Source organism: Myiozetetes cayanensis, unplaced genomic scaffold, assembly GCF_022539395.1.
Source record: "Myiozetetes cayanensis isolate MyiCay16 unplaced genomic scaffold, myiCay2020 scf1, whole genome shotgun sequence".
NCBI classification, from domain to species: Eukaryota; Metazoa; Chordata; class Aves; order Passeriformes; family Tyrannidae; genus Myiozetetes; species Myiozetetes cayanensis.
In genome coordinates this window covers 131,176,013-131,203,775 of record NW_026086604.1, presented here as the reverse complement: position 1 = coordinate 131,203,775, position 27,763 = coordinate 131,176,013, and the positions used below count along the sequence as shown (strand labels likewise).

At 37.4% G+C, this 27,763-nt stretch overlaps 1 protein-coding gene across 3 annotated transcripts in view; it reads right to left on the bottom strand.

Annotated features, from left to right (window-relative positions):
• LOC126646984 (macrophage mannose receptor 1-like) overlaps window positions 1-27,763 on the bottom strand; it is a 30,400-nt gene that overhangs the window by 1,559 nt on the left and 1,078 nt on the right. For 2 of the 3 annotated variants that reach the window (XM_050328815.1, XM_050328806.1), the window contains exons 2-27: window positions 27,290-27,463; window positions 26,650-26,811; window positions 25,627-25,740; window positions 24,412-24,558; window positions 23,019-23,201; window positions 21,975-22,129; window positions 20,672-20,785; window positions 19,688-19,803; window positions 18,634-18,782; window positions 17,582-17,775; window positions 16,205-16,332; window positions 14,919-15,006; window positions 14,215-14,359; window positions 12,419-12,454; window positions 12,163-12,326; window positions 11,586-11,653; window positions 10,668-10,768; window positions 10,208-10,347; window positions 9,182-9,296; window positions 8,359-8,534; window positions 7,489-7,591; window positions 5,867-6,096; window positions 5,228-5,393; window positions 3,657-3,803; window positions 2,508-2,624; window positions 1,497-1,664 (exon numbers count right to left, since the gene is read on the bottom strand). In XM_050328815.1, the coding sequence (XP_050184772.1) occupies window positions 1,497-1,664; window positions 2,508-2,624; window positions 3,657-3,803; window positions 5,228-5,393; window positions 5,867-6,096; window positions 7,489-7,591; window positions 8,359-8,534; window positions 9,182-9,296; window positions 10,208-10,347; window positions 10,668-10,768; window positions 11,586-11,653; window positions 12,163-12,326; window positions 12,419-12,454; window positions 14,215-14,359; window positions 14,919-15,006; window positions 16,205-16,332; window positions 17,582-17,775; window positions 18,634-18,782; window positions 19,688-19,803; window positions 20,672-20,785; window positions 21,975-22,129; window positions 23,019-23,201; window positions 24,412-24,558; window positions 25,627-25,740; window positions 26,650-26,811; window positions 27,290-27,463 (3,600 nt within the window). The remainder of the gene's footprint in view (window positions 1-1,496; window positions 1,665-2,507; window positions 2,625-3,656; window positions 3,804-5,227; window positions 5,394-5,866; window positions 6,097-7,488; window positions 7,592-8,358; window positions 8,535-9,181; window positions 9,297-10,207; window positions 10,348-10,667; window positions 10,769-11,585; window positions 11,654-12,162; window positions 12,327-12,418; window positions 12,455-14,214; window positions 14,360-14,918; window positions 15,007-16,204; window positions 16,333-17,581; window positions 17,776-18,633; window positions 18,783-19,687; window positions 19,804-20,671; window positions 20,786-21,974; window positions 22,130-23,018; window positions 23,202-24,411; window positions 24,559-25,626; window positions 25,741-26,649; window positions 26,812-27,289; window positions 27,464-27,763) is intronic. The other variant, XM_050328822.1, reaches the window with a different exon arrangement.

Sequence of the window (27,763 nt, the reverse complement as noted above, 5' to 3'; positions counted from 1 at the left end):
CAAAAAGTCTCCAAGCACTGATAGTTTCTGACTGCTTTAGCTGGACTCCCTTTTCTCCCCTGATTAATAAACCTCATCCATTTCACCGGATCTGATTCCTGCAGAGACCTGATCAAATGCTGAGGATATTTGAGTTTTCCTATACTGCACACAATTGCTTTGAGACCCAGCAGGTCTTAATTTACCAAAATTCACTTGCATCTATAATTACGTTTCTAAGCGCAAGTTTTCTTGTGCAGCTTTTCCCGGCTGTGCACAGAGGGCGCCATCTGCCAGGTTTTTCCTGGAGCACTGGGCGTGAGCTGGTGCGAGCTGGGTGGAGGCCACGGCAAGGATGGATCTGCCCCGTGGGCAGTGGGACACCCGAAAGAGTGGGATACACCAAGAGCTCGGCGGCTGCTGCAGGAGCACAGCAGTGCATTGAGTTCTGCTGTGTTTGTGAGCACTCAGGAAAAGCAGCTGTTGAATTTGTTCCTTGGAAGGATGCAGAGTTGGCTGTAATGGAATGAGCATTTGGTTGTGCTGAAACACTATTCTGCTGGATAACCCGGTGTCAGGGAATATCCTCTGTATTTGGCTTGCATGTCGGGGCCACTCACAGTCAAACCCATCAAATAAAGTGTGTGTTGATCGTGAGTTTATGCTTTCTGACACATCTCGTAACAACGAATTAGCGTTCAGTAGTGTCCATTGCCTGACTACAAAAAGAAAACTAGGAGTTTTCCTAAAAGCAGGATTTTCCTTTTCAGAATGTGCCCTGAACACCATTGAACACTACTGTGACTGCTGATTCTTGCCCCAGCTTTGCTTTGGAGGTGAAAGGACCGAACTCAGAAACATCCTGAACCTCAGGGTTGTGAAACAGGGCAGGAAATCAGACTTTTTTTCAGAATCAACAGTTCAACTCCAAAATAACCACATGGCTACTTGGCTTACAATATTCTGATATTTCTACTTCCTGACCAAAGCAGATGGTGCTCAGTTACACAGAAACACAATATTAAAAAAAGAAAAAAATGCTAACCAAAACACTTCTACTCTTTTCAAAGGTCATTCTATGCTCTCTGGATCATGCTTCCGTTCTGTTGTTATTTAAATAGAATTGCTTCATCCATCTCCTACTGGAACAGCGTGTATCATAGTACAGCAAGAGGAAGAATAGCAAATTATTGATGCAGCCCTTGTTCCACAGAAAGACAATAGAAATGTTAGTAGGAAAAGATGGGTTAATATTTGAGGGGAACTAAACAACAGAGGAGTTTAATTTTTTTCAGAAAATATTGCTCATTTTTAATTATTAATTGAATATTCATCAGAGAGTGTAAGAAAATCTGAGGTTCTAAAGCAAGAATTCATGAACAGGGAAAACAAAACTCAGTAAATTAATACTATTTTTGTCTGAACACTGTAACAGGTGATAAGCAGGACTGTTTTATGTTGGTCTTTTGTAATGATCACACCCATAAACGTCAAGAACAAATATTAAATTCACTTACTCTTTGGCTTCTTACAAATAAAACCTTTTTGGGAAGAGCAAGGAAGGATACTCCAGTAACCCGTGGATGCAGACAACTCCACACAGTAATCAAGCTGGTCCTCTGAGGGCTGTCCTTCACTCCAGTTGACAAAGTCTAAGGCACTGTTGTCTTGCCAAAGCAGCTGCCCTAATGTTGCAAATGTTAGTGTCAATACTAATAGGTCCACATGAAAGGTCTTCACCTTAGTGAGTATTAATGCAATATTACTTAATTCAGCCTAATAAAGCAATACTATTTTCCTCAAAAATTCCATCTGCAGTTGTTTTCTAATGTGTTTGATTTGATTTGATTCTTAAAAATGGTATAATTGCTTTTCCAAATTATGATTTGCAGATTTTTTAGTCATAACTTAGTTTTAATTTATATTGCTCCATATTTTTGTCTAGGATACTAAAGTTTCAAACTGGAAAAAGCTAAATCTAGGCCTTTTTCTTCTAATTTCTAAATCATTATTTCAGCAGCATCATTGAAAATCAAGCAACTTTTATTGCAACGCTTAAACTTATGCTTAGTTAAAATTAAAACTTTTCTATTTTGTATAAACTCTGAAAAAAACCCTGACATTTCAATGATCTGAAAATAATCTAAAATAAAATCCCTTCTGACTGTCTGTGGATTGATACCAGTGTTTTCTCCCAGATGTGTGTTTTCCACTTCACTCTTTAGCCAGTAGCCTAAATTTCTCCATACAGAGACAGAGAGAAGCTTAATGCTGTGGGTTCTGGCTGAACACCCTCAGCTCCTACATGGGTGCTCCCCAGCCATGAGAAGATGAGAGTCAGCCAGCACTTGTTCCCCACTGGGAAAGGCTTTCTCACAGACCAGGAACAGGAGACATCCTCAGGGAGGGCTGAAGTCAGAACGTCTACTGTACTTCCATTAGTTGCTTAAAAACAATGTATCTTATTAATATTTTTTGTCCATTTAATAAATTATATTATGTTTATTTGTAGTACTTAGAATAGTTACCCTTTACGTTTCTGTATATTCCTATCCAAAAGCCACTTGTCTTGCTTGTGTATAAGTCTGCATGTTCTACTAAAAAGTTTGATTCAGCTGGATCTTCTACAGAAGTCAACATACCACCTATTAAAAAAAACAACGGAAGATGATTGGAGGTATCCCCAACATACTTACAGCTTTTGAGATAGGATAAAGTTAATAATAAAACCTCTCCTGCAGGCAGGGAGTAAACAATCATTTGAACAGAGACAACAGAATCATGTCCAGCTCACAGACAGTGAGCGATGTCATCACAACTGAAAGACACCAAAGCACAGTGAAGATGATGACTCTTAAAACACCAGACAAATGCACTATATTTTCAAGTGATTGGATGACATATTTCATAGGAATTATGGATGATTATTAATTTGCTCTTCATGGTTTGACAGGATGACGTAGCAATTCAAACTGGCAATGGTGGCAGAGTAAGAGGGCTAAGAGGATCTAAAAAGATATGAAATAAAGGATCCATTTCTTTTGGGCAGTATAGTGCTTCCTTTTCTCTTTCACAGCCTCCTGAGACAGGGATGAGGTAGGTGATGACTCAGCAGCATAGGTGAAAGAGTGCCAAAGTGCAGCTCATGGCCTTGGCCAGGACCAGATGTCCCCAAGGAGGGGGAGGGAAGCATTTGCCCTCCTCTGGCTCTGCAGTCTGCCAGGGAGCCTTGCTGATCAATCAAGGGCTTCCAGGCAGCACATGCAATCCCTTTCAGATCACAAAAATGTGATATGTGTTAAAAATGAGTGATTATTATTATGATATTTACTTCGACTATGGTGTAGAGAAAAATATGGAAAAGAAGGGATAAGGCTTGAAACAAGTGTTTTGTTGGTTTTTTTAATTACATAAAATTTAAAATCTTACTAAAAAGAGAAACTTTGCAAAGGAAGAAATATAACAAGAAACAAGCACAGCTGGAAAAATAAAACAAGGAAATCTGATTACCTTAAGTTCATAGCTGAAAAGCACAGAATGGTGAAAAATGAATAAGACATTTATTTCCCTTTTTTTTAGTATTTGTAGATTTGTAGTATTACTTTTCAGGACTTTTTTAAAGTCTTCTTTTTTATGTCAAGATTGAAACCCTATCTTTGGGTAAAAAGAATAATTACCTGATTGAATGCACTGAGTCACAGACTGAGCCCAGCTCATTTCATTGGCATTGAAGTAATAGCAGTGGCTTCGGAAAGGAATCCAAGATATATGATCAGATTCAGGACATTTTCCAATATCCTGGGGGGGATCAGAAGGAAGTATGTCTAGAAGAAATGAGATATTATGGATGCTTTCATTCAGTAGGGATTGCAGGTATTCAGATATGAAATCAAGTATTAAAACCACCTTTTCTTAAAAGTACTTAAAATATTCTTCGGCACACAGTGCTAGAGTTACCAGTGACTAAGCCAAGAGTGACTATGAGGAACAGGAATACTCAGCCACAAGTGGATGACTCAGTGTGAACCTGGACTCTTCTGTGTTACAAACTGAATCAGACTTGGACTGTCTCAAGGATGTTTGAGTGTTCAGGGATTTTGGTTCTAGCTTATTTTGTTATAACCAACAATTTTGTATAAATAAAAGAAACAGTAAAAAGCAGGAAAAAACCCAACCCCCAAACCAGAAAACTCCCAAACCCTCAAGATGTTCAAATAAGTTTGATTTTAAATGAAATGTCATTTAAACACTAGTGTACTGTGGAAATTTCCCATTTAATATTTTCCTCAAGATAACAATCCTTACATAAAATTTCTTTCATTCTGACAAGACATAGAATAATTTCAGGCTCACTGAATGTTTATGTAGTAGCCCCTCATTTTCCTACAAGCAATGATATTATTGAAAGAAGCAGCAACATTGTCAGTTAGTATGTGTGTTTTTAAAACAGAAGTTGCAAATCAACAGATATGATGTTAAAAGTATGGCCTGGAAAAGAAATTAAAAAAACCCAAACAAAACCCCCAAACAAACAAAACCAAACAAACCCACAAACAAAACCCCCAAAAACCAAAACAAACCCACCACAAAACCATATCAAAATAAACTCTGAATTTCCATTAAGTCTGTGTCACTAGAGCTAAAAGATGTTACTGTAATACAAATGAGAAAGCCAAAAGGTTCAGTCCCATCTTGAGGTTTGCCTGTAGCTTTAACTGTGTAGTATTCCTCAGTGGTACCCATAGAGTCCCTAGGAAGTATGAGCTTTTGTTTGGACCAATACCAGACCCTTTTTTTGTCAGATACAGCTCTTCCTCCCTTACCCAGCTTTTAGAATCTAATAGAAATGATGTAATAATCAGTGTATGAATGGTGCCTATATGTTGAAGAAACCAATTTTATTTTATACTCAGTAGACTTCATTGATTACAGGCCTTCCCACAAAACCCCTGTCAGCAAAACGTTTTACATTCTAGACTCCATGTGAAATGTTTAAAGCTCCCACAATCTCTATGAGTGGCTTGCCTGCTCCCATGGTAGCTATCATTCCAGTCCAGTAAAATGGCAGTATCTTGCCTGGTGAATGATAACTCCTTAAAAATAAAGTACTGTTGTTGCAAGATAAAGGTAATGACATTACATATTCAGGCTTAATATTCCTTTATATGTACTTAGAAATTTATATTTCAGTCAAAGCAAATAAAGCAAGGTTTCTGCCATAAAACCGAAGGTCATCACCATAGCTTACCCTCAGATTTTTTGCAGAGAGGAAGATGTTTTTCATTACAAGATGCTGTTTTCCAGGCCCCAGAGAGCTCTAGATAGACACAGGCTTTTTTCTGTTTTGGTTCTCCATAGTCCCATTTAGAAAATTTTATTTTCTTTTTATCGGTCCATCTATAATAGCCAGAATTCTAAAATTGAAAGAGACATTAACCATAATTTTTCTACATTCTTCATCTGCTGTTTCAGGTAAATGGAGTTATACAAAAGTACATTTTCAAAGTGATATATACAGCCCAGTTTGTATATCTTCCGAGTCCTGTTAAAATACTGGGTTAAAATACTGAATCAGGATTCAGCAGTACACCTCCCATTCTGGGAAACATGAAACCTGTGGGAAGCTCAGGTGGAAATGGGTCTCAGAGTTGGTTGTCAAATAAGCACTTCAGGCTCTAGTGGAGTTTTGAGGAGAAACATTCAGGAGTAAACTGCAGCTATCACTATGAAAAACCAGAGAAAATTATTACTTTGTAAGGAGCAAAAGATAAATACGCAGGAGCAGAAATTCTTGAGTCTTTGTTTAGTATTCCTTCCTCCCCTTTTTTGCTAATAGTAACCCAATCATAGCATTTAACTGCACCAACTATGAATTTATTAATCTTACCACATTGCTGTTGAGCCCAATCCATAAAGGCTCTCCATATTGCACTGCCTGCAGCAGCAAGAATATATTACTGTAATAATCAAAAATGCTGGCAAGCTCTGAAGATTTCTCCTTGCAGGCTTTTCTTGCTTCTTCCCAATTCATTTTATAAGGAATGATTAAATAGCTGTCGTTACCATAATGGATGAAATCAGAATCTGGAGCACTTGTGGAATGAAACAGTTCAGGCTCTATAGGAAAGAGGTACAAATTTGAGAGGAAGGGGAAAATTACTAGCTGTCAGATAGCAGTATTACTTCTGAGTAACAGATGAATATAATGTGGGAGTGCACGCATCAAGTAAAAGCATTTCTTATTTGAAACCCTTATTTTAATGGTAATTCGGAATTATTTTAAATTATAGTGTAAATAGTGTATTCAGGAATTAGGGGGAAGCAGAAAATGAGCTGTGTGTATTTACAGACATACACCGACCAGATGAAATTATGTGAATACTGGTCCCACCATGATCCTTTGCCCAGAATTCTCCATGTCCCCCACCCTCAGTGCAGGTGAAGTTCCTCCCAGGCACAAGCACACGACAGGGTCTCCACATCACTTCAGTCTTAAAATAGGGGTGAATTTCATTCTAAGTAAAGTTTGTGACCCAACTGCTACATGTAGGATGAAGTGAAAAAGGAAACTGCAGTTGTGCCTTAAATTATATATGCGGAAGTAGAAGGCGAAGGCCTTAGACCGAGTGATGGGGACACATAAAAGGACAAAACTGTCTTTGTGTTCAACCACTGCTGAGGATGCCCTGGCAATTGTTTTTGCTAGTGTCATCCTCATGCATCTTTCTGCACTTGCATGGGACAGAGCTGTGAAACATCTGGCCCAGCTGTGGCTTCTTCCTGTATTTTTACTTGCTGCTCAGCAGTTCCCTGTTTTTATTCCTGCAAACTCTGCAGTGTAGCTGTGCTCCGGATGTGTCTCCCACCCTGAGGCTACGTGAAGAAAACTAGAACTTTTGCCCTTCTGAGTATTGCTGTTCTTATGATATGATGGCGTTGCTAGAGACCAACAAGCAAACTAACCAGCTTAACTGGCCTCACTTAACCCCTCAGTTGGAGGTCACTGTTGGATTTGTCTTTCTGAACTGTATTTGCAAAATAACTGGATTCAGACATCGATATCTGTGACAGCTGGGTAAAGCACAGATGGCTAAACCTTTCTGTCAATACAGAACAGGTATTTTGAAGGCACAGCTCTTCTAGGTACCTGCTTTAGGCATTTTTCTCATGATGAGGCAGGTGAATCCTTCCTTCAAAGCATCTGCTTTCCACATGCAGGCAACTGATTTAAGTGTGTATATCTACAGGGTAGGCAAAGTCAGCCTCTCTGAGTGTGCTGATAGGGGAGAGGTTGTAAAGCAAAAACTTTTCTATAATCCTTAGTCCAAAGTGACTTTTGTGACTGGAATTCCTTAGCTGGTGAAGTATTCCTGCTTCTCTCACCCCACCTGCTACACCCACAGCCGTGCAGTTGCAACTGAGGACTTAAATGCTCAGATTGTTCAATAAATGTCTTGCAACAAAACAAACAAACAACAACAAAAAAACAAACTGAAAATTAAAACTTACTGCTGTCCATCTGGCAAATATAGCTTTTTTTATTCATGCAGCTAGTATTTTCCCAAAATCCTTCTTCATCTACAGATCTTTTAGTCATTGCAATACAGTCAGTCTAGTAAAAAACAAACAAACAAACAAACAAACAAACAAAACCAAACAAAACCACAACAAAAAACCCCAAACAAACAAAAAACAAACAATACCCAAATTGTTGCTGATAAAGTGCAAAATGCCCAGAAAAATAATAGAAATTGGTGTGAGGATAAAAATCTAATAGCTTTCTTTTCTAATTTTCTGGCTCTTATTTCCATTTATTGCTTCTTGGAAATTAAATGTATTATATGTCTTAAGCAAATATACGTTAATCAGCAGATTAATGCAAGAACTTTTGTCAGTTTAATAAGATTCCTGGGAGTGTATTGATGCTATTTTTACTGTGCAGTTTATGTTAATCTGTACTGAATTTGTTGGAGTTTCACTTGGATTCATGCCATATAAGGTAAAACAGTAAACCAGAGTAAAATTCACAGCTAGTAATACTGAATATTTTCATTAATAGATAATAATTCTAATAAATATAATTAATTCTAGCAGTTAGTATAATACAGCATTCCTTTTCTGCAGTTCCAGACTTCTAGAAAGGAATGACAATAAGTGTGGACTCTAAACATGCCTAATAATCTCCGAGAACAGCTTTAAAAATGTGGTCTTCAAAATATTCAGCTGCCTTCTGCTTTAAGTTATTGAAAATAAGATCTTAGCTGAGACAGAAGTCAGGCTGGTTACTTGAACCTTGAGTATGTTATCTAAGCTGTGCATTTTCTGATTTTTTTCTGTTTACTTGTACTTTTTCTGTTTACCTGTACTTTTTCTGTTTACCTCTATATACTTCCAGTCAGCCATTACAAATTCATCTCTAAATGGGAATTGTCGTGCCCACTTTGAATAGTCAAATACACTTCCATCTGTCCAAAGATATGTACCCTCAGATTTAATGTCATTCAGTCCAATCCATGTTCCACTGGAAACATCCTTTAGGTGGAAGGTTAGGAAAGCTAATAAAAAACAGATTAAAAAATTAAAAAAAAATAAATAAAAAGTAGCTAAGGAGTTTCCTTTCTTCAAATTCCATGTAAATGAAAGTACAAATAAAACAACCAATCATCTTTTTAAAATATTGGAAATATCAAGTTCAGTATTGTTAGACTATGAGCTAATGGTAAAAGATAAAAATAACAATGGGTAGTTGAACTGAAGCTGTTTGATTTCAGAGGAAAAAAGGAAACATTTTTCTTTTAAAAACTTTTTAGGCTTCTTGGAAATATTACAGAAATGGGGTCTAGGAGGGACTTCAAAAGGATTATTCAGTCTTCCCCAAGGCAGCATCAACTGCAGATAAGTAATTTCTGATGGATGTTTGTTTACTGTCTAACTTTAATATCTGTGGGCATTTCCTGGCTATAAACTATTACAATTTATCCCATCTTCCAAATCCATGGGGAACAGACTCTTTCCACATGATGCTTTAACACAAGTTGGGAAGTGTCATAGTATCTCACTCCAGTCTTCTCTCTGGATCAAGCAGCTCTGGGTCTTCCTTTATAGGTTATCCTGTTTAGATCTGGAGGACATTTCAGCCTCATCATTAGATGGTAAAATGTGCTGGCTTCAAATATAGTGCCATAAGGCTCAAGTGTCATACCTTGTACTTGATCATTGTGTATGGAGGCCAAATTTCCCCCTAATTCTATACAGTTTGTTCTTGCTGAGTGCCAAGTTAGTCTCTCTTCTTCTCTTGATCCAAATATTTTATAACACTGCAGAGAGAGTAAAGGGTTAGAAAGAATTTCAGGTATCAAAACCCACTGATTTGGATTAATTCAGTGCTTGTCCCTGCATGCAAAGAGCAGCAGATGGGGGATTTGCTAAATATGAATCCTGTTGGCCGGTAAGAAGGTGACACAGCTGATCACAGCAATGTGTGCATAGTGCTTACAAACCCGTGGGGTTTGTGCTGGGGAAGAGCAGACAACCTACAAAAGCTTTTGAGGAATTAAGTAGGTATCCAGAGTACACAGGCAATTTCAGGCCACATTAGTGAAAGGTGAGGGCTCCTCCCTTTTTATGCCCTTTGACTGCATAAAAAACTTTTCCTATTGATTGCATTGTGGGATTGATTTGTGGGTTTCATTTGTTGCTTGTTTGTTGGGTTTTTTTTAAGTTCATATGTTCAGATTTTTTGCTTAACTTAGCAAAAAGCAATGCTTGCTTGTTTTCTATCTTTGATTTTACATTTATGGCTGTTTGTTACTCAGCTTAAGAGGTGTTCTGTGGTAGCCAATTACATATGGAAAAGTGTGACCTTTCATATTTTCACCTCAGTGTTACTCAGAAAAAGGGACTTACATTTGAAGATAAGGATAGTGAAATCAGATTTCCATGCAGTAAGTGTGTCTGAAATAACCAGGAAATTCTAGAAACTGGAAAAGTAACTATAGCTAAAGGTATACAGATAGTTACAAAAATTGTAACTTCAAACATTCAAATCACCTTTTCTTGAGATTTACTTACAAATTTGCCAACCTGGAAATTTACTATACTGCTAACTAGATGCCTCTTAATAAATCGGTATATAAAGAGAGAGAATTTATATGGTGAGATAAAAGGGATAGTTGTTTTCTTCACCTATAGCAAATGTGCTAAATATGACTGAAATTTATGACTGCACCTTATTGTTAAACAAAAGCCAAGTTTCAGGGCATCCTCCCAGAGGTGGAAGTACAGTAGGAGCAAATCCTGAGTAAGTTGAATTATGTCTTTCACAGATAAAGGCATTTTTCACAGCACAGCTTATATCTTTCCAAAAGCCTGTAAAGAAACAGAATACAGACAATTATTGTACAGATTACCGAGAAACTCTGGTACCATCACTACGACAGTACCCAAGACAGCATTCATAAAGCACAAATTAAACATATTTACCCAAATACACTCCTCCTTCCTCTGCAGTATGTTTGTCTCCTAATAGTGAAGGCACAATTTCAAACCACAGCATGTTTGTTATGAAAAACTGTCAGTGTTTTGAACTACCTCTTTTTGCAGTAGCCTCCAATTTAAATACATATCAAACATTTCGGATTTTGATGCTAAATTTTTACCCAAATGTTTCTTGTTGCCATTTTACTCACCAAAATCTTCTGACATTATCACACAGTTTTCATCATTATTTGCAAAATTGGGTTCGTTTGGAGCCCAGGCAACATAGTTCACTGGTGTCTCATCCAGCCATCTGGAAGAAACAAGGGGACAGTGGCTGCCAGACAGACAACTCCAGCAGTCAGTCACAAGGTCTGCTTAGGCAGAGGGCTAAGCAAGGTATCAGCAGTGATCACAGGGTGAAGGCTCCACATATCCCAGAGAGGACATAGCCCTGGCATTACTGCTGCCTCTCATCTGTTTAGTACTATCACATTCAAGGCCCATCAGTAGTCCATGCACTTCCCTTTCATCACAGAAAGGTGTCCTCCTGAAAGTCTTCTACGAACAGATTGTTAAGACAGATTCTCTACCAGAAATTTCAGAAAGTCTGTTGGATGAGAAGTTGCTTATGCTTCCTGCTTCCAGCGCACTTAACTTGAACTACTGAGATTTATCTGATTAAACATTTCTATATACTTTTTATCAAAACTTCCTAGGCTTTCTCAGGCTTTCTCAGACATTGGAGATCTGGTCAGAGTAAATCTCATCCTGATGTCTAAAGTGAATCGGGTGAATAACATCTTAAAATGAGCTGCCCCTCCTCAGTACCTATGCAGGTTTGCTTGGGTGTTTAACTCAGTTCTTTCAGTGCAAGACATTAAGTGAAATGATTCTTAGCCATGAACTTCCATTGGTTTTGCTCTCCCAAATTTGGAAGAAAAAGACATTGCTCTGCTTAAATGTAGAAGAGTGTTACACTTCTGCTATAAGACATCTCCTGAAAACTTTCCAGAGGTCAGTTGCACAACAGTGACTATATTGTAAAACAAAACCACACACAAACACTCCCTAAGAGCAAGATGAAATTACCATCATTTGTTGTCCATTACCAGTTTTCCTTTACTCACCTGAATCTCTTATCAAAGCTGACAACTAAGCCGATGAAATATGATTTCCATTTGTGTTTTGTGTAGCTCTAAAACAAAAATAATTAAAAGTTAAGCACTAAATTCTTCCTCAACATTGAGCAAAAACCTGGAAGCCAATTAACCATGCCTGTGATTATTTTTTCCTATTTTCTTTTTTTTTTTTTTTTCCCCCAGGATTTGAGCCTCAGGTAAGAATAATGTAGGTTTAGGCACAGATTTCAAGCAGACAACAGGGATATGTGGAACATCCTGGAGTAAGGAACTCACTGGACAGGAAAGCAATAATCACTGTGCTGAACACTACCTATATTAGAAGAAATAAGCAACCTGGGCCTGAACTACCCTTTGCTGCACCTTTAATGTTTGCATGCCATTTTTCTCTACCTATTAAAGACAGCAGTAATTTCTTTGCAGGTCCTGAACAAGTCTATTGTTCTATAAATAAACAATGTGGGACAATAGCTCAGGACTCCAGCCTTGCTGAATAGTTAGGCTGTTCTTTTTATCATCTGCTCTGCTTCAAAATTCAATTATAATTAATAGGCTTAGTGCTTACATATTTCCATAGAAATTGTCTTTTGCTTTCATTGTCAATGACAACAAGATCTGCAAAGTTCTTCTGACAAATTCTCCGTGCTTCTTCCATGTGGACATGTTCTCTGCTGAAATAGTACTGCTTATCTTCATATATAATCCATCCATCACTGGTGCATTGATATTCTGAAAGGTAAAGAATCATATATAACACATTTGTATGTGGTCTGTGCAAAGTCTGAAAATGTACAATTTTTTGAAAGAGGAAAAGATCCTACCAAGTTTGTAGTCTGATTCAGGTTTTAGCAGTGTACCTGTAAAATAAAAGATCATTATGAGCAACATTTCAAATACAAAAAAACCAGTGGGATGTGCTTTATGTAGTTTAACATGCTTTGTATAATAGAGGGAAAAATATTCAACAAACAAACAATGAATTATGCTAAAACATATTCAAGAATTTAGAGAACATATCACCATATTAAATTATGTGTATAATTTAGAAACAGCTAGTGAAAAACATGTATTTTACAGTACATATATGTATGACCAAAAGCACTGACTTAAACAATCCAGAATGCACAGTAAACTCTCGGTAAACTAACTTTATGATGAAAAATTATTTTAGCATCTCTCTTGATATGCTATGATTAAATTTTTTTTATATTCTTGGGACTATAGCCAAAAAACGTAATCCAGCTAATGTAGTAATTTCTAAAGCTTATCTATGTAGTAGTAAACTATTCACATGCATTCATTGGTTTTCAGAAAAATGGAGTCTCTTATGTAAATATGTTTCTTAAGTGAATATGAGGGAATTAACATCTGAGCATGTCTTTTCTCATGCTGATCACCACATAATCTGGACTCATAATAACAAGATCAATTTCTTTAATTTTTCTTGCTTTTGAAAGGTCATCTAGGATCAAGATAAACTGATCAGAGTTTTTGTGTCATAGTTTCTGAAATCCTTGTGAGTAATCTCACCAAGAGTAGAGAACCACATCTGTATAAAGCAGCAAGTTCAGCACACCAGACAAGACCTGCAGAGGATGTGCTGCTTCGAGCTGGTGTGTAGAAATCAGTGTTTGCATGGTGCATTTGTGTGACTAATCTACCCACAAGGGAACAGTGATTCTTCCTTCTTGATTAAGCAATTTTTCAGTGTTACCATGGTGCCTTATTCACCCTTTGAGGGTAATGGTTTGTTGGCAGAGTCATCAAGTATTAGACATACTCAGTGTTTTTTATATAACTGCTTATCCCTTTCCCTCCCTATTGTGCCTCTTACTAGTTCCCTGTGTGCATCCAACTTTCTTTTCATTTCAAGAAGCTTGTAAGAATCTCCTTCTCCATAGAGATGCACACAAATACTCAGTTTACAACCGAGAGGTAGAAATAGGACTGGGTAAGCAAAACAAGTTCTTTCATTATCAGTTGTCACTTGTGGTCTTCAGCCCATGCAGACCCCATTTCCCGCTGACAGGTACCCCAACAGAAATCAGCCAAGTCTGTTTTATGACCCTGGTGCCAGTTTTGGGAGTTCTGATGTTGGGGCCTTGCTTTCCAGGCAAAGCTGGTGGATGCAGGACTCCATCAGGGTTGCACCAGACTCTCTTTTTGATCAGCTTTGCAGAGTTTCCAGTTCCTATAGCAACTGATCCCTCTCTTTAGTTCCCATTATTTGTTTCACAGTGGGAAGCAAAGCTTTTGTCTCTTGTACAGAGAACTCTAGTTCCTGCATCTTTGGGTATCCTGGGTATGCCTAAAGCAGATAGAAATACAGGGAGGAGATAAAAGGAGAGATAAATACCTTTGCTTTGCAAATTTATTCAGCCCATGACACAAGGAGATAAAGCCAGAGATAAAGTAATAGGGACATCTTTAACTTCCTGCATCTGAATACAATTGAAATAGCTCAATACATTCCTCTTGCTTAATGTGCTGCCTTCACTAGAACTGGTTTTAAAATGAACATTTCCCAGTATTTTCTTCCTTTCAATTTGTTTGAATCCATAAAATTTGCTTTTGAAACTTGGGTTTATTGCTCCAGTTAAATGAGGAAGTAATATACCTTTTTTTGTTTCACAAATCCAATTAAGTAAACATTCACAGCGTAAGTCGTTCCAGCGCATTTTGGGTGATCTATTAAACATAACACAATGTTCAAGTTCTTTATGGTTGTTGGGTTCATCTTCATCCCAGTTCTCATAAATTACCTGTGTTGGAAATACATATCAATTACTATGTGATTTGAGCTGAGTAGAAGTAATTGAGACTTCCAGCATAACACAATTTTAGTATCTCATCATCTCAAGTACCTTGTTTATGGGATCAACAGAAGTTCAGATAGGTCTGAGAGGGCTGTGAAAGTCATGCTAATCAACTGAGTTTCCCAATCGCTCCCTGAAGAAGGTGCAAAGATCACATGGTATAGAAAAGCCAATGACAGAAAAACTTATGGGTGGAGGGAGTCACGTTTATCTCACTTTGTGAATATTGGCGACCTGGCTTCCTGTACTGCTATACAGCAGTGTCTGTTTTGGGATGCTGTGAAGGTCTAAGAGCACAGACTGCTTAAGATGGGATGTAACATGATACCAGGGATGAAACAGAGGCAACTTTGTACTTCCATTAGTGCCTTAAGACTTAAGGGCACTGGAACAATTCAGCTGCTGAATAAAGGGTTGCCATGCACCTGATGAAGATTTAAGGAGATTGCAAAAGAAGACATAAAAAGATGAAGATCTATATATAAGTCAGCAAATAAATACTCACAGGGGAACCATCAATCCAAGCAAATCCTTCATCAGGATTTAAGAGAAACAAACCAATCCAGAAAGCCTGAGTGTTCAGTCCTTTATCCCTAAAATAATTCATACAATATAGAGTTATGAGTGTAGAAAGAGAGGCCGTGATATAAATGCTGGAAAGCACAGACATGGTACTTTCTGTCACACTTGAACTGGGAGCTGTGGCCCATAGCCAAGCTTATCCCCTATATTCTGTCAGGGTGTTTGATTGTGCTCTGTACTGGGCAAAGTCTTGCCATCTTTGAGTATTAGCTAAAGGACAAGTGATGTGACACAGAGCCAGCTCAGGCTCCCATGCCTGTAGCTGCAACAAAGCTCTTGACTGTAGTATGAGTTCAAAGACAGAAGCTTTAGCAAAAGTAAAACATCAGTAGAGAGTTATAATAAAATTTACCTAAAAAAAAATAGTGAAAAATGTTTTTCAACTGCTTTGATTTGCTTCTTGGAAATTCCTAAGTAGTTTATATAATAGTTCATGCTATTTATCTTGTCATACCTATGAACCAAATAAAATAGAGTCCTATTTCATTCCCTGCATAACACAAAGGTTTCCTTCCACAAAGATTTCATACTTTAAAGCAAAGAGACTTAACAGACAAATAAAACCACGTTCAGCTTCTCACAATACTGAAATATATTAAAATGAAGAAAGGTGAGATCACAAAAACTTCTCAATATGATAGTTTTTAATCTATTTGAGAAAGTAAACCTAGATTCACCACTATATTAAAAACTTTTGTTTAACTAGCTGTATATTATATGTCATTGAGATGTCTTAGTAGAATATGATCATAATAGTGATCTAATTTGGGGGGAAATAATGTCATAGCTTATTGTGAGCAAGACATGGCATCTACAGTGCTATAAAAAATTAATTAAGACTAATCACTAATTTCAGGAGTCTTCAGTTTATAGTCAGAAAAATTTCATATTAAGTCCTTGCATTTTGATTTACATTACACAGTAGCTCAAGGGTTTTTTTGAATGAGTTGGATAAAGTATGAATTACAACCAGTTACAAAATACCACAGAGCTGAATATTTTATTTTCTCCCTTTTGGCAGAGAGACTAACTTGTTAAAAGTTGATCAGATCTGAACAACAGCCTTGATAAAAGCCTGTGATGAAAATTTCAAAAATATCAAAGCCTCTTTGCTTTGCTCAGCCTCTTGCTCAGCTCCAGACACATTTTAAGGAATTTTGTATTTAACATAGCAGGAACATGAGAAAGAATTGTTCTGCAAGTACTCACGATGCTAATTGCCATAATAAAACTTGATCTTCTCTTGTATTGATTGTGACCAGATTTCCACCTATTTCTCTACAGAATTCTTCAGCCTCAAACCAAGACTTCTTTTGATTTCCCTCTCTCACAAAAAACTATTGAGAACAAAAAGTAAAAATAAATTGCTACATGTGCAAAGCATATAAAATATGTGTAATTAAAATCAGTATCATCTTAGCACCCCTTTATTCTTGAGTGAGACAACAAAACATCTGTCAAAACCTTTAATATTAAACATTAGAAATGTGAACTTTAAGTATTTTTTTCTTAGTATCATCTATTTTAAAATAAGCCAAGAGCAGTATCTGAGGAGAACAAAAGCTATCAGAATGTACAGAGGAGAAAAAATAATCTATAGCCTAATTGGAACTTTGACCACTGAAAGGCTCAAAGAAAGATGGAAAAGCTTTAGCTATGACACTTCACAGGAGAAAGCAGGAGAGTTTTGAGAAATTGAAGGTGAAGAGAAAGTCAATAATTTGGAATAGAAAAGATAGTGTGGATGGAGAAATCTATTTGGCAGAGTGTGGACCATGGCTGAGGGAGAGGTTTTTGTATGGTGGTGCAAACACACAAATAGCTGCACTTTTTGCCATGAAGTACCTACATTCTTGAACTAAGGACATGCTTAACAGGACCAAATGCTTGACATTTTATGGAAAGGATAATCAACAATCTGGTAACTGGTAGAACCAATATAATGATATTTAGGCATGACATAGAAGCTGAGACCCTTGTAAATACAGAACTAAAATCAGCTCTGGCCTCCCAACAGGCAGAGAGTCTCAAGAAAGTGAAAGGATACATATATAAAGACCTGGAAGAGCAATGCTGTATATTTACTTTTCCTTGATTTATTTCACCTTTTCTTTCTCCATTTTTTTCTTTGTAAAGGCATTTTAAGTTAAATCAAAACCATCACACAAGGGAATTCTCAAAAGCTTTACTTGCTGAAGAGTCACCAACTAAACATGGACCTAAAAATGTCACTAAGAGTTCTGCATGCTGTGAGAGAAAAGGTTGGCAGAGGGGCATGTTTTTTCCTATAAACACTGTATTTTGCAAGTAACACTGCCAGTTCTCGAGATGCAATACTAAGTTTTTGCTGAAGTTTGAAACTCCTGGAAGCAAATAATTTAGGTGAGGTTCTCATCTGGCATTTAGATAAAAGAAAGCATATTTCTAGCATTCTGTGTTCATCCTTTTCCATTTTTGACTTTTTTATATTTGATGGATTTTTTCTGCTTGTTTTTTCTGTCCTTGAATACCAAAGAGCAGATCATTCCCAACAAATGCCCCAGCATCACAGTAATCTATGCTCAGTGCAGGGAGACACACACTTACTTTGAAGCACGAGTCTGCCTGGGAGGCTCCATCCCAACCTTCGGCACAGGCGGCCACAGGGACCTGTTCTGGAGGAGCAGGAGGTGGCACTCCCACTGCCCGCTGTTTGCAAAGATAATTTGATGTCTTCTCACAGCTAACAACATCCCATAATCCATCTGCAGTTCCCATGGCAACACAGCCTTGCTCTTTTCCTTTGTGATATGGAAACAAAATTAGTAAAACCAAACCTTAATTGCTTTCTAAGAAATGATACCTATGGTTTTACTCATAGCGAATTATGGAAGGGAAGATGCAGATTATGCAGATTAAAAAAACGTCCTGGATACAAAACTATTCTTATACTTCCTGCCAGAGGCCAGATATGGGCCAATGAGTCTCACAGACACAGCTTTGCCAAAATCAGAGATTTGTAGCTTTAGAAAACAAATCTTCCTTATCTTGCCACTCCAGGGAAATCACAGGGCAAATGGCTCTTGATTATATTTACATATGTAATAGATGATCTGACAGCTACTTTGGAGTACCATCCTCCTAATTCAATATCAAGAAGACTGATACCAAGTACAACAGGTTTGTTTTAAGGCATAACTAGCTAGTGTGAAGGCAAGAGCTCCCACACAGATGGCAATCTGTATGCAATGCAAAACAGCTGGATGTTTGCTGCTCATTTATCACACATGCACCTCGTGGGTCAAAAAACCGCCCAGAATATTTCTTCTAAATCTGATAAGTTGTTGTTAACTGGAGTTGAAAAAAGTTGGAAAAATGAGACCATGGAGCTTGTTAACTCCTGCATAGCACTGCCTTCAGTCTAACCTATTAAAAACCTGTTTCCGTACAACTTTGCAGGAGGCTGACTTATACCAACACCTGACACGCAGCTGTGACAGTGCTTCTTGCACTGGTGTCAAACATAGGTGTGAGCCACCTACAGCTACAGGCACAAAACATAGTGCCCACTCTAATTTGAACTCCAGTGGATCGAAAGCAGAAACCCATGTGAGTCGCAGCTGCACTCCTGCCACAGGGTTTGTCCATGCAGAGCTTACCTGGCATTGCTTTGTTCCAGTGTGTGAAGTGAGGAGTTTCACCATTGGCCCACCTGAAACTCCCTCGTTCTTCTGTGTCAGAGAGACCAATCCAGAAATGCTTTTCAGTCCTCAGACCCACCAGACTAACCAGAAAGTTTTGCTCATTTCTGCAGCGGAAAACAGGGATAAATCACAACTTGTTACCTTTCAATATCGATCTAAGTGATACAGAGGTATGCTTATGTGATCCCGAAGCACAGCTCCTCAATGAAGTTCAGGTAAAACCTCAGCAGACTTTAAACTGCAATTGAAAGAATTTTGTGAGGGACAACTTTCTCCTTTCAGCTGAAGGCATCTGAAAGGTCACAAATCACTGTTTATATGGGTTTCTAGTTGTATTCTACTATTTTCATTGTCTTGCCAAATCTTTGAGGTGCCTCAAACAGACAACCAAGATAGGACCAAGCTGTCAGTTTTGCTAGCCATCTCCTCTGAAGGCAGTCATGTTCCTCAGAGGCCATGAAGCCTGCAAAGCCTGGCTGAGATGTGGGTAAGTTAGAAATTATACATTCTGGCTGCAGGAGGGGCAGGTCCTGAGGAAGACTTCCCACATTTGTTCAGAATTTAGCTTAGAATGTAGTTTAGGAAAACACGCTTTTAAAGCTTTCCTTTCATAATATCAAAACACCTGTCAACAAGTAGATGAAAAGAAAACAGAAAAAAGAGGAAAAAAACCCCACAAAACAACAAACCCAAACAAATAAAAAAAATCAAATACCCCCCACCAAAACCACAAGTTGCTTTAATTATTAATTGAAAGATAACAGAAAACTGTTTAAGTCAAGAACCCCCCCAAATTTGAAAACTGCTATAACAGATTAAATAGAAAGCCCTAAAACATTGGGGTGTTTGGTTTGGGTTTTTTTCGTGCATGGATAATCTTTATTTGGCCTACTACTATAAAGTTTTTTGAAAAGTGCTGGTAAAACACTTTAAAGGATTCAAACAATGGATAAATGTTGCAAGTTTCTCCATTAAAAGCAGTGATTTTTTATAAAAGTTATTTTCCTACCTGCTTTCCACTGTAGCTAGATAAGCTTTGCTCTGTTCACATGTCTTATTTGCTTCTGAGAATGTCAAAAGTGAAGAACCCACCAAGTAACAGTGAAAACCGTATCTTTTCCAACCCTGTGACAAACACAAGATTTTTAATGTGCAATGGAAAGAGACTTCAGTGTAGAAGTTGTTCTGCTCTTCTGTGTATAAATATTCAATGCAGCTGAACTTAAAACCAAGATGAGACTGGGCCAATCTGTTAATAAATAAAAGCTATTTTTGGTGCTGTTCACTCCTACAGGAGGCTTTTTTTTGTTTAAGGGATGACATTAGGATCTTAGTTTTCATCTCTTTTACATGTACATGAATTTTCAAAGAAAATTGTGACTGTGATATTTGCTATTGCTTTGCAGTGTTCTGCAAGGGTAGGATTAGACAAACTGAGCCTGTGAGGAGCCTATGATTCATTCAGGGGGACCTGCAGCTCCAGCTTTCCAGATAAAGTGAAATACAAAATTTTTGCAATATGGAAATAAATTCACATACAAGCACAGACTCCCAAAGCTGCCCCTGCCATCCCCAAGTGCAAAGGGTGAGATTTTCTGAGCCAAGAGGAATCCAGACAGCGCTTGTTTGTAGGGAGGGTAAAAAGGAAGAATATCAGTAAAACACCTCTATTTCTTCCTGCTCTTAGAGAGAACTGTGATGACCAAAACAGATAAAATTGTTTTCTGAATCAAAGGGTGGCATGTCTGGAAATGGAGGGAAAGGCAGTATTCATGTACACGAATATACATGTAAATGAATCTCGACTTTCTTGAGATGTTTCAGAACAAAAATGAAAAATGTTCATATATTAGTAAGTTGCTAGCAGGAAAAGATTAAGTTTCCTCAAGAGTAGATTTTCTAGAAGATACAAACACAGTATCCAAAAGAAAGAACCAGTAAATAAACTTTTGCACATTTTGCCTAAAATTATTATTTATGAGACAGCATTTACTTTCTGGCAGCCTGGGTCCTCAATTGTCTCTTTTTCAGAGGATTGTGATGAAGGCTTCTTTTTACAGATGTAGCCAAGTTGCTTATCACAAACATCAGTTGCCCAGTATCCATCCTAGAATAGTAGTGAGAAGAAACAAATGTAAAAAAGGGCATTTATGAACATAACTAGTGATTTTCCTCTTTCTTCACAAGGCCGACTGGAGAGTTATTAAAAAAAATAGACACATCTGTCAATTATTGATTTAAGATCCTTTTAATGCTGTTTTGAGGTGAAAGAACGAAATAAATAATATTTTTAAATCTCAGCATTTCTTCCTATCATAACTATTTAATGAGAGGGTTTGTAAAGAACCATCTCATCTGGGGCTAAGGGATCTGCTTTTAAAGTAGGATTATTTCACTACACTTCTAGAAAAGAGATCAGTTAAACTGAAATTATGCACATCTGATAGGGTTGCAGTAAATCTATTTTATCCATCAAAGACTCTGATTATGACTGAGGACTTTTTAAAAAAAAAAAGATTATGTAAAAAAATAAAATTTAAATAGGAGCCTTTTCCCCCATGAAATCTGGTTTAGGATCAATTCTATTGATGCCTAATCCTGACAAACATTAACATTATGCTATGATATAACGGTTCTTTCAATAACAGCATGTCTTTCATACCAGGATTTTCAATTTGTTTATTTCAAAATTCATTACACATTTTTTGTGTGCATGCACATGCATGTACATGTATCAAGCAACCATGTTTTGCAAGAAAATAAAGTTTCTGAGCCAAACATATCTGAGTCAGAAATAGTATAGAATTTTACAGTAGTTATTTGACAGGGAGGTGACAGCTGAAGAAACATGCTCTGGTGCCAGGTCTCCACGCCTCAATACCGTGTCTCAGTGATGTGACATTGAGCGACATAATGGTCTATTGGCTTGGAATCTGAGGCATACAAATAGCATCTAAGGTACTCACATAAGGTATTAACCAGTTCATCCCCATTCCTTTCCCAGAGCTTTAAATTCTTTCTTTGCTGCAACCAAGGGAAAGAATCTAAGGTGAAATTTCTGGATTGAACTTTTCACCAGATAAGGAATTTCAGAAAGCAGCACTAGCAAAATGCTACCTCTCTCTTTCTGATTCCTCCTGACCTCTGAACTTTTCTTCTGGTTGATGCCAAATTTTGGAGGAAAACCATTTAAAACTAAGATAAAAAATTATACATAAATAAGCATACAATGTAAGTGATTTCAGGCTGATGTAGTTATTAATTTGCACTACTAAAAAGTGACTGCATGCATATACCTGCCCCTTCATCACAACACAGTCCTCCAGACCATTCCAGTAGGTGGGATGCCTGCGTTGCCACTTGGTGAACGTCACAGGACTTCCATCACTCCACTCGAAATAGAAGTGAGACTTCAGGTCGTTCAGACCCAGCCATAGCTCTTCTGTTGGCCCTGAAGCATGACAGGAAATAGCTTTGCTTACTATCCACTGTGCAGTAAATGTTTTCACATGCTGAACAAGCAGGGACTGTATAAATTTGGGATGTGGTACACAAGAGGTAGTATTTGTGCTTTAATAAAAATGCTGTTTCCCTCTCTGATCTGTAAAAGATGTCTTCTGAGACAGCATCAGATGCCATTGAGAAATGCTGAGTTTAATAAACATCAGGTTCTTTACAGCTGGCAGAAGATTTTTGCAAACTTTCTGTGATTCAGAACAAAATGGTCTTGAGCATGGAGACAGTGAGTGGCCGTAAGTGTCCCACCTCTCATGAGATCATACTAAGTCCAAGCCACGAAGACACCTGTCAGTACATCTCCTTATTAGGGAAACATTGGAGGACCATCAGGTGTGTTCACCAAGGCCAGCACCTGCAGCAGATGTCAGGACTGGTTACTGCAGACCCAAGGAATAACAGAAGTGAAAAGACATTGTTTTCTTAGAAGGATATGTAGCAAGAGGTCAGCCTCAGAAAGAGGTTTTAATCTCAGCAAGAAGTTTATCTTCTAGGTATGGAGCTCTGTTCTGAAGCCATTGAACATAGAACATAGGTGCCAAAAATGCAATCTTTAGAGATCTTCATGTGTCTCTGGGAGGAATACCTTTTTTTTGCTGTTGTTGTCTTCTCCTCCTTTATAATGTTTTACAATGTAGATTATTTCCTGATAAACATAAATATGCTTCCATGTTTATGCAACAGCAACAGAATAAAAGAGCACAATAAGTTAGATTCAGCCTTCCACTTATGATATTTTAGAGGAAGCATTAGTATTTAATGTGAAGTTCAGCTTTTATGTTACAGATGGGGCAATCCCAGTACAGGCCTACATATATACTCACTGTAATCAAGCTGTGACACAAGAAAGCTGTATTCAGCAATGTTGTGGACACTTGCCAAATCTCCATCTTGCTTCTTACATGAAGTCAGAGCATCTTTCCATGTTTTGGGGTCCCTTTGAATGCTGTAGCAGTGACCTGCGTATGGCCACCAACCGTCTGTGCACTTAACAGGCCTCAATTTCCCTAAAATACGAGAACAATTTTTCAAAACAGAGAAAAATAGAAGATGCTAGAAAGAGGTCTCTCAAGTACTCTTTACAAAATTGGGACTAGGTGAATAAATATAAAGCTGTAGTTGGCAATGCAAAATATGTTCAAATGAAAACCAAATATCATTAAGGCACAGTATGATAAATATGCAAATAGAAAGATGTCTTCCTAAACAGGGAACCATTGAAAAATGCTCACATTATATGGGCAGGGTAATTTGAAATAATGCTCTGGGAAGAAAGAAAGACCAAGGCAGACATCAGCATCTCCCCTCTTTGTCCCTCAGAGACATTTGGTCAGTGTGTTGTGGTTTCTGTGCTGCCTGCAGTGGCTGACATTGGGCTTTGCCTGCTGTTTGACGGTTTCTTGCAAACACATATTTGTCAGATATGGAAGAGCATGAAGTAATTCTTTGGTAACTGCAGGTCACTAAACTTTACAAATTAGTGGAGACTCGGTACTTTGCATATTAACTTAGTGGCTTTTTTATTACTTAGATTCCTAAAAACTTACATTAAGTTTACTTTAAAAATAGAATCCTTCATTTCTTTTTAAGGTTAACACTGCAATAAAGATTTTCTGAAGTTATTTCTCTACTTTATTTAATATAACTTGTTCTTTTAAAGTAGCTTTTATAACATTCCCAGATGACAGTTTCCAGTAGATCCCTCCTGCACGGGACATGTTCATTGCCATGCTGTTGTGTTGGGATGGCCCACGAATGCAACAAGGTTTGTGTCAACACTGTTGCTACTCCTGCTATGCTTGTAGGAACCCAACGCATCGCATGCTGTTGACATCAGATGAGAAATCTTTTTTCTCATGAATATATGAGTAACTGCAATTACTTATTTGGAGCAAATGAGAATAACACTTCTATTGTATATATGCAAATTTACCTTTTGGCATTGGTTACCATGACAGGGCAGCTTTCATCTGTCTTGGAAGAATAAATGATGGAGTGATGGAACAAAATAATAATATTCTCCTAGGAATGTTTAATACACAATGGGAAGACAAAGGCAGTATATAAAAGACTGTGTCATGTATAGCTGTATTTTACAAAGGTTTCTAACATCTTGGTTGAAAAATAATATTGCATACATTTTACCATTTGCTGATCTTTACAAGTTGCTCTTTCTAGGAGTCAGAGAAAAACCTTTCTTTTTTATATCCAACGTACCTTTGGATATAATGTCAGGCTTTGAACTGAAGATACCCTTTTTACAAATGTAGCCTAGTCTCTGGTTACATGCTTGGTTTTCCCATTGAGCATTCTTTCTGGGGTTCAACGCTCCACAGATTTTCCCAGGGAGTAGGAAGGGACTTCCTTTGAGTAAGAGAGAAAATAGGGTCTCACAGCAAAAAAAAAAAAAAAATTTTAACAGAAACATCATATTACCAGTAGAAACCTTGAATCATTATTATGATGAAGCCCTTCCCTATAGGGTAACTACCTCGTAGTTTATAGGATGCTATTTTTAGTCTGTGCATGGAGAGTGAAATAATGACCCTCCACTGACCTTTTTGTCAGGATACACTGGGAAATTTCTAATTCTTTTCCTGACATCCCAGTGCTCGCAGGAAGAACAGCTGAAACTAGAACTTTAGCCTCTGTCAAAAACTTCCCAACTTTAGAAATATTGAGTTTTAAGTTATATTGTCCTTTCAGTATATCTCAAGAGCTTCACAATTCTACATTCCTATGCAATAGCTTTTCTCACTTCTGTTGCAGTGTGTGCAAACCTCTGTAATCAGCAAATTGAATTTCCTAATACAGAATATTTGAAAATTTAGAGGAGAGTTTAATTATTCCTTTACCACCCCCTAACTTTTCCAAACTAGGAGGTGGCTTGGAATACCCATGGCACAAAGGAAACACAGAACCAAAAAAGCCAATGAGCAAAGAGAACTCCCTAGCTATGAGGAGCACCACAAACCCATTCCGTCTCCCTTCCTCATGGTGGCCCAGTGCAATTTTGCATGCACTGCTGAGGAATTATGAGCTGGCTCCATAAGCCTCTCAATAATATTTAGAATTTCTACGGAAAACATAGTGCCCTTATTTTCTAAATATTTTGTTACCTTTGGAAGATTTGATTTATATGTATACCCTTGGGCAACATGTTATGGAAAATTCTGATCTGTGATGTGTAGGGCTGAGTATCACTCCATAGGATACTCTGCTTTCCAAAGCAGATCTCTGTTTAGATTAGGAAATAGAACAATATGCTATAGCTGATATCCACTGTGAACTTTGAATTTGAAAGTGCAATTCTTAAATAGCTGTTGTAAAGCAGAATCAGCTTTCCTGAAACAAAGGTAGCTAAGACAGTTCTTATTTGTTAGTGTCTTATCAGAATCCGTTCAAAGATTACGAAATAGGCATAGTTCTTACCTGGAGCCCAGTTAAAATATCTGAAAGGGCTGCCCCCAGCCCATTGCCATCCACTGTCAAAATTCAAAGTGTTCAATCCAATCCAGAATGCAAAATCAAATTTTTTAGTTAGCTCTAAATTTGGAAAAAAAACATGAACAACAACAACAAACAAACCAAAACTCAGTTTTACGTCCCTATTCTCATTCTTAGTAAGTGTAACTAAAAGAAGTTAGGTCAAAAGTAAGAAATTCATATTTCTTAGTTGAAACGAGCCCCAAATCAGTACTTTCTGCATTACTGAGATGCACAGATTACAAAAAGTAAAATATGTAAATGAATCTGTATTAATTTAGTGAAGATCTCATTAGTTAAAAGGGCAAATTAACATCCTATTTCACTAAGTAAATAAGAGTTCATTTCTTTTACTTGCTTTCATTACAATATAAGAGATGTTGAAAACATCTGATTTTCATTAGGAAATTGTATTAAGTTGTACTATATTCATGGAGTAAAAGACAATGACAGTGTGCCAATCAGTTGATTCCAGACTTTTTTCTATGTGAGTGGTTTCAAAGCCTCCTTTACACTATTTATAACCAAATGGATACCATGATACCTGTATCTGAAATCCACCGAAATTATTTGTAATTTAAATATGCAAATGTGCCCATACTAGGGCCAATCTATCTATCATCTTTTGATGTCCTGAAAAGATTAATAATCCTTGAAACACAGAGGAAAAAGGTTAACTTGAGGACCGGACCATAGCCCTGCTCAGGAATGAGTGCCCTTTCACTGAGGCGAGCAGAGGAAACCCTCCCCTGGGACAGACTGCAGAAGCTGCAGGAGCTCCCATCTGCAACACAAAGCTGGGATGGGGGTTCTTCCTCCTCACAGAGGTTTGTGACCAACCTTTCATAAAAAAACCACCATCTAGTGGAAGGGCAGTTCAGATCATCCCCCTTTTGGTGGCTGCTGAAGCACCCCTGACAACCTGTCTTTGCACAGCATATTTTAAGATCTTGTTCTCTATCTTTTTACCTCTTATATATGCTTGCTCCTGAATCTCTGTGATGCTTAGTAGTTCTGCATTTTGCTGCTGACAGCTTTTCCTTGCTTGGTGCCATGTTAGAGCTGATTCTGAGTTTATTTGATAGTGAATGCCAGTTGAAACATCTTCTGTCCAAAATCTTTCTGTGTCATCTGGAAGAAGAAGTGACATAGAGCACTGTTCTAGTGGATTTACGTTGCACCAACTGAAGGAAAATGAAGTGTGTAATGATGCAAAATATCTAAAGATGCACACTCTTAACTGTAAGCATCAGAAAAAAAAATTAGTCTAGGTATCAATTTTTAAAAATGTGCAATGCTTTTGAAATCAAAAACATTATTTTAAATTTCTAAGTTTTTATACAAGAGTGAATTTTTTTCCAAGATTTGTTTTTGAATTTTCTCATAATTAAAATGCATATACTGTATACCAGACATATCTGTTGATTGGAAAAATGAGATTCCAGGGTGAAGTCAGAGGAGGAAAGTAAGTGTGTAGATGAACTATGGGCTACTCTCACATGGTATGTCATACAGGTGTGTAGCTGATAGCTCAAAAAGAACCTGGTAACTCAAGAGATAGTTTGCTCAACATTTCATGACAAGTTAATAAATAAAATGGAGGACTTACTTGTCAGTGGGCAAAATCCATAAAGTTTATCAGCATCAAAATCTGCAGTTGTTGCACACCACAGCCAGCCATCTGTCCTACCAGCATCTGTGCACTCATTGTACTGTTTGTCTTTGTATTTGAAAGGGAATACACAGGGCTTTCCATTGGCATTTCCTTTTAATGTAAACATATCTAGTGGGAAGAAAAGGTTAAGAAAATAATAATAGGGCTATGAAAATAATTACAATAAAATCATAACTTCCTAGTAATGGATCTATCTATCAGTATATCTGTCTATCTAAACTGAGAGGTCAGACAACCCTTTTTAAATTAATTTTTATTATAATTTCTTCCTTGATGTAGCTAGAGATTTTAAGTAAAATCTTTGAGTAGAATCAGGTGTTTAAATACTGTGTTTAGGGCTCTATATAGACACCTTGTAGGCAAGTCAAATTCTGTGATAAGTTGCAGATACGTTGTGGTTCCTGAAGA